Below are 4,967 nucleotides of genomic sequence, written 5' to 3' on the forward strand. Positions count from 1 at the left end.
AAACTAGTAATAAGTCTTTTATTTATCTAAATGTTCTGGTTTACTATGACAAATTATTTTAGATGAATCGCTTAAAAGGTGATAATGATTTTGAGCCTGAGAAGTTATTTAAACTCCTAAATGTTGCCAACAATTTAATCCCTCAGTTGCCTCAACTCAGCTTTTTACATGGTACATTTGATCCAAATGTAATGCCTGAACCTAAGCAAAAAAAAATAGTACAAAGACAAGCCCCAGAGAAATTGGAGAAAAAAAAATTGCAACAAGTTAAAACAATAGATAAAGAGGAGGATAATATTAATGAAACGATTAACGTTTTAGAAAGTTTCTTGAAAAGGGAATATGAAGAAAATAGGCAAACACCTATTAAGTACTTTAATTTTGTAATTGACAGTGAATCTTTCGAAAGGACCATTGAGAATATGTTTTATTTTTCATTTTTGCTAAGGGATGGAAAAGCCTCTCTAGAAATTGGTAAGAATAAATATCTCACAATCAAATTGAAAAGTAATATAGTATATTTTAAGACAATGATGGTATACCAGTGGTAGCTCCAAAGTCTAAACGGGATCTAGACGAGTTTCGTAAAAAAGGGGGAGTTAATACACAAATGATATCTTCTATGGACATAGAACAGTGGCAGGTAAAAGAGAAAATAATCAATATTAAGCCTCCCATTCCAAAACGAGGATCTGAAAAAGAAATCTGAACTGGTAAAATCGAATTTATGAGATTAAAGACGATTCAGAATAATCGAAACTCTTCAAAATTAATTAGAACACTTAATTTAAATGTTAAAATACATTTATTTCAAAATTAATGATCAACTATGAGTTCATCCCTTATGAAAAAAGAAGTAATACTTATCTATTAAGCCTTTGATTCCAAGTCTAGGACCTGGAAGAATTTAATATAATTAAATAAAAATTAAAGGCATTTTTGGATGTTTTAAACTGTTAAAATTCAACGCAAAAACAAAAATTAATTTTAAATTCTTAATTGAAGGAATTAATACACAAATAATATATACTTCAGAGATTAAGAACTGAAAAGTATTAAAATAATAATCGTCAATCCTTGAATTCCAAATTGAGGACTTGAAAAAGAAATCTAAGTTTAGTAAATTCGAAATTAAAGAATATTCAAACCCAAGTTTGTCTATTCCATTAAAAATAAGTTGTTAAAACCTTAAAGAGAAATTTGAACTAGTGAAGCCTAAATGTTTGTTTTCGTTTTTATGAGTAAGTGAAAGTATTTACAATCAGTAGGAGCTTTTGTATAATTAAACATTTTTATTCAAATTGGACGTAAAAGTGCCAAATTAAAGGCCATTTATGAAAGCTTTTCAAATTGTTTTAAATTTTAAAAAAGCAGTGTGTAGGCAATCCGTCAAACATCCTTATTTAAAATTTGATAGGTTGCCCAACTTTTTATCCAAAATTTCATTAAATGTGTATTATACTTAATCGGTTGCCTAACTTGACTACACACATTTGAATTAATTCTCGCATCATTTTAAATAAGGATTGTCACACNAAAATCAATTTTGTTTTGATATAATTTTGCATGTAAATATTATTGCTAATTTGTTAACGCTTTTATCGTTGCCTATTTCGAGATAATGGATAATTTATTGTTAAGGAAAATGAGTGAGTACACTTGAACTTTGAAATGAATTGTTAAAAGATAACTAAAAAAAAACCGAAGGATTTTTAATTCAGTTAATGATGGCTAAGAACAAATGCACATGGAAAAATAATATTTTTTTATTGTTATTGTAATAAAACAATTTTATATAAGTAATAATAAATAAATTCTTTTATAGTCTTCTAAAAAAAATGTTGTTATGAATCATCAAAAGTCATCCTTCCAACCCCGTGATTTTTGAGATACCTTCGGTACTGTTTGTACCTCGAATTCTCTGCAAGTTGTTTCTTTGCTTCATCTTCTTTTTCTTTGTGCCACACCTTAAATTTATCCCTTATCCATAACTCCTTGTCAAGATATTCCTTTTTCTCACTGTCCTCCAGGACACTAAACTGTTGCTCGCCCATCTTTAAATATTTCCTAATCAAATACAACTTCTCCTCATCAGTGTATGGTTTCCTCAAGATGGTGTGCAGAAGAAACCACCTTGTATACCAATAAGCGTAATATAAAATGGTGAATGGTAACAGAAACAATCTAACCCATAAAATGCCATATATTGTGGGCTTAGCATAGGCCCCTTTTATGTCCATATTCTCCTCAATTATAGTCCTTATAACTAGTTCCATTTCCTCTTTCTGTTCGGCTTTATTTTTTCCCTTGGACTTCTTTTGGGCATTTTGGAGAATACCCTTCTGCTGGGCAATGTCTAAAGCTCGATTCCGGTACTTTGGCAGGGACACAAAGTATTTAATAGCAGTCTCATATCTTTGCCAAGCACTATAATACTGAATTATGGAAATCACGGAAATAGTTACGAATATAACTATGCGCACATCTACTTTTGGAGCCACTTTTCGCCTATAGTACCTATAATAGTTGGCATAGTATTCATCAGGATGGTCCAACATGTAATCATAGTCGTTCCTGGCCTCTTCATCTTTAAGTATCTCATATGCATTGGCTAGGACTTTGAACTGCTCTTCAGCTTGCAGTTTCTCTTCGATATCCCTGTACAAATCAGGATGGTACTTCTTGGCAAGTTTTCTATAACTTTTCGCGATCTCATTCTTAGTGGCTTCTCTACTAACCCCCAAGACGTCGTAACAGTTCAATTTACCACAGTAGATGCCCTCCAGTAGCTGTCCATTTGCACTTAAAACGATGAACGTAAGATACAGAATCGCCACAACTACTTCTTTTGCCATTTTAAGCTACACTAGAATTTAATACTGAACTGTAAAGATCTGGGCTCACTGGACACGTTGCATTTACAATTCACAGCTGATTTACCATTCAATATACAAAAAACTACTGTGACCAAAATGAACCAATAGCAGTTCGTTTATCACTTGTTTAGCAGTGCAGCCAATGGTTACGTATTAGAAAGTTTATAGGATACATTTTGCATTAAATCGTCACGCAAAATCAGCAAATTCCAGTCGGAATTTATGTAATAATCTTTTTTCAAATGTACATTTTGTACGAGCTTTGACAGGTAACTAATTACTAGGTCTTTTTAAAGATCAAAGTAGCTGACGACTTAGTAGCTCCTTCGACCATGACAGTAGTTCAAGTAGTTCGTTGATGGATCCTAACCCAACTTCTTATAAACGTCAGTGTACTTAGAATTTATCGAATTAAACATAAAAAATAGGAGAATTATCCATTTACTGTGGTATATTTGTATTAACTGAGATTGCAGGAGTTTATAGACACCTAGATAGCCACCAGAGACTTTGTTATTATAAAATACTTTTTAGGTTATAACGAGTGATTTTTAAAAAATGAGTGTTTTAAAGTGCTTTTTGAGTGAATTTTATTTTTATTTAACTAGTAACGTCGAATATAATAATAATTTGATAAAGTGTCACTCGAGAAAGTTATGTGAATTGGGTGATTTTAGTTTTTCGTTGCAATCAGTGAAAGGACTAAAAGGGGTAGAGTGTATTTTGAATAAATTAGCAGAAAACGAAATAGATAGAGATGATTTTTTAAAGTCTTTAGTTAGTGTACAATGGCCCTTAAAAATATCGAAGGCTATTTGGATAGATAATACGTTTCATGGTTTTTTTAATAAGCCTTCAGCATTTTTTGCCATCATACAGGGTGTTTTGGAGAAGAAAGACAACTATGGTCGTCACTTTTTGCATTCTCGTTATAAATTCAATTTCGAATTGCCTTTTGATAGTGAAGAAGTGGAAGGCAAGCAACCAAATGAGTTGAGAATGTTGGTTTTTTGTAATGCTCTAAATAATATTTTAAAATTTAGAGAAAGTGACGCAGAATTTGTTTCAAGCGAAAAAGTAGTGAAAGTTCGTTTTGTATCTAATAGGGTCCATTCGAATAATGATGTAATACTTTTGTGTGGTCCTGTCGTCAGTAAAAAAGACTCGAAAAAACTCCTCGTCACCGCGGAAGAGTTTCACAGGTTAGTCATGACAAAAGACGCTTACTTTTCTAAAAGAATATTAAAAACCTAGCACGTAATGTTTGTATTGATAATGGAAACGTTTTTTTAATAGAAAAAGGGCAGTAGATATGAGACTTATGGCCGAACACAAGTATGGCATAAGGCTCGCCCAAAATTGGCAAGAATTGTTTAAAAAGTTAGGAGAAGCTGCTGCTATAATAGAATTGCTACAGAATAAAATAAGCCAAGCCACAGTTGTGGATATTGACGATTATACAGTATCTAGTAGCAAAGGTTCGTCTTTAAACATTCTTTTTTTTTCTGCGTAACAAATTCGGTTTTCTATATTATTGTGATTGGTTTCTGTTTCTTCGTTTGGAGTAAACTGGAATCAATTGTTTTAATTGTTTTTTGGCAGATTTGCTCATTTGTTTCAGGTGCTTCTTTTATTTTATATAATTGTGGTCGTTTATCGACGTTATTTAGAAATTTCGAAAAGAAAGTTTCCGAAAAGGTGTACCCTCCATTGTCCAGCGATATTTCAGACGTTAACTTTGCTCTTTTAACAGAACCGGTGAGTTGTTCTTTAAAGATGCATATAACATATACATACATAAGTAGAGACTAGATACAATGTGTTGCTATTTGTGCTAAAATTGGCCATTGTTCTTGCTCAATATAGTGTGAAAAGTTCAGTCCGGTTTTTCTTTCCTCTGTTCTCTTGTTCTGAACAACCGACTGATTTAATTTCGAATTGTCGTTTGAACAATGAGCATTTTACAATAAAAGTCCAGTTGTGTTTATCATTATGATTATTATTATATTCCTACTTTACAAGACAATCATTTTGTAGTTTCGATAAATATTTTTACGAGGTTTTTTTAAACGGAAATTTCGTTGACTGCTG

At 31.8% G+C, this 4,967-nt stretch overlaps 3 protein-coding genes across 3 annotated transcripts; 2 read left to right on the forward strand and 1 right to left on the reverse strand.

Moving 5' to 3' along the window:
• The first annotated feature begins 68 nt into the window (after positions 1–68).
• Positions 69–834, forward strand: LOC108743733 (non-structural maintenance of chromosomes element 4 homolog A-like). Its single transcript, XM_018479323.1, has 2 exons — positions 69–474; positions 528–834. Exons 1-2 carry the CDS (start codon positions 192–194, stop codon positions 707–709), a joined length of 465 nt encoding a protein of 154 aa, XP_018334825.1. The 5' UTR covers positions 69–191; the 3' UTR covers positions 710–834.
• Positions 835–1,797: 963 nt separating this feature from the next.
• On the reverse strand, positions 1,798–2,874 carry LOC112906076 (dnaJ homolog subfamily C member 25 homolog). Its single transcript, XM_025979706.1, has one exon. It carries the CDS (start codon positions 2,853–2,855, stop codon positions 1,845–1,847), a length of 1,011 nt encoding a protein of 336 aa, XP_025835491.1. The 5' UTR covers positions 2,856–2,874; the 3' UTR covers positions 1,798–1,844.
• A 557-nt stretch (positions 2,875–3,431) lies between these two features.
• On the forward strand, positions 3,432–4,917 carry LOC108743732. Its single transcript, XM_018479322.2, has 3 exons — positions 3,432–4,078; positions 4,173–4,354; positions 4,498–4,917. Exons 1-3 carry the CDS (start codon positions 3,435–3,437, stop codon positions 4,686–4,688), a joined length of 1,017 nt encoding a protein of 338 aa, XP_018334824.2. The 5' UTR covers positions 3,432–3,434; the 3' UTR covers positions 4,689–4,917.
• Positions 4,918–4,967: the final 50 nt, after the last annotated feature.

Source organism: Agrilus planipennis, unplaced genomic scaffold, assembly GCF_000699045.2.
Source record: "Agrilus planipennis isolate EAB-ADULT unplaced genomic scaffold, Apla_2.0 scaffold1807, whole genome shotgun sequence".
Classification (NCBI taxonomy): domain Eukaryota; kingdom Metazoa; phylum Arthropoda; class Insecta; order Coleoptera; family Buprestidae; genus Agrilus; species Agrilus planipennis.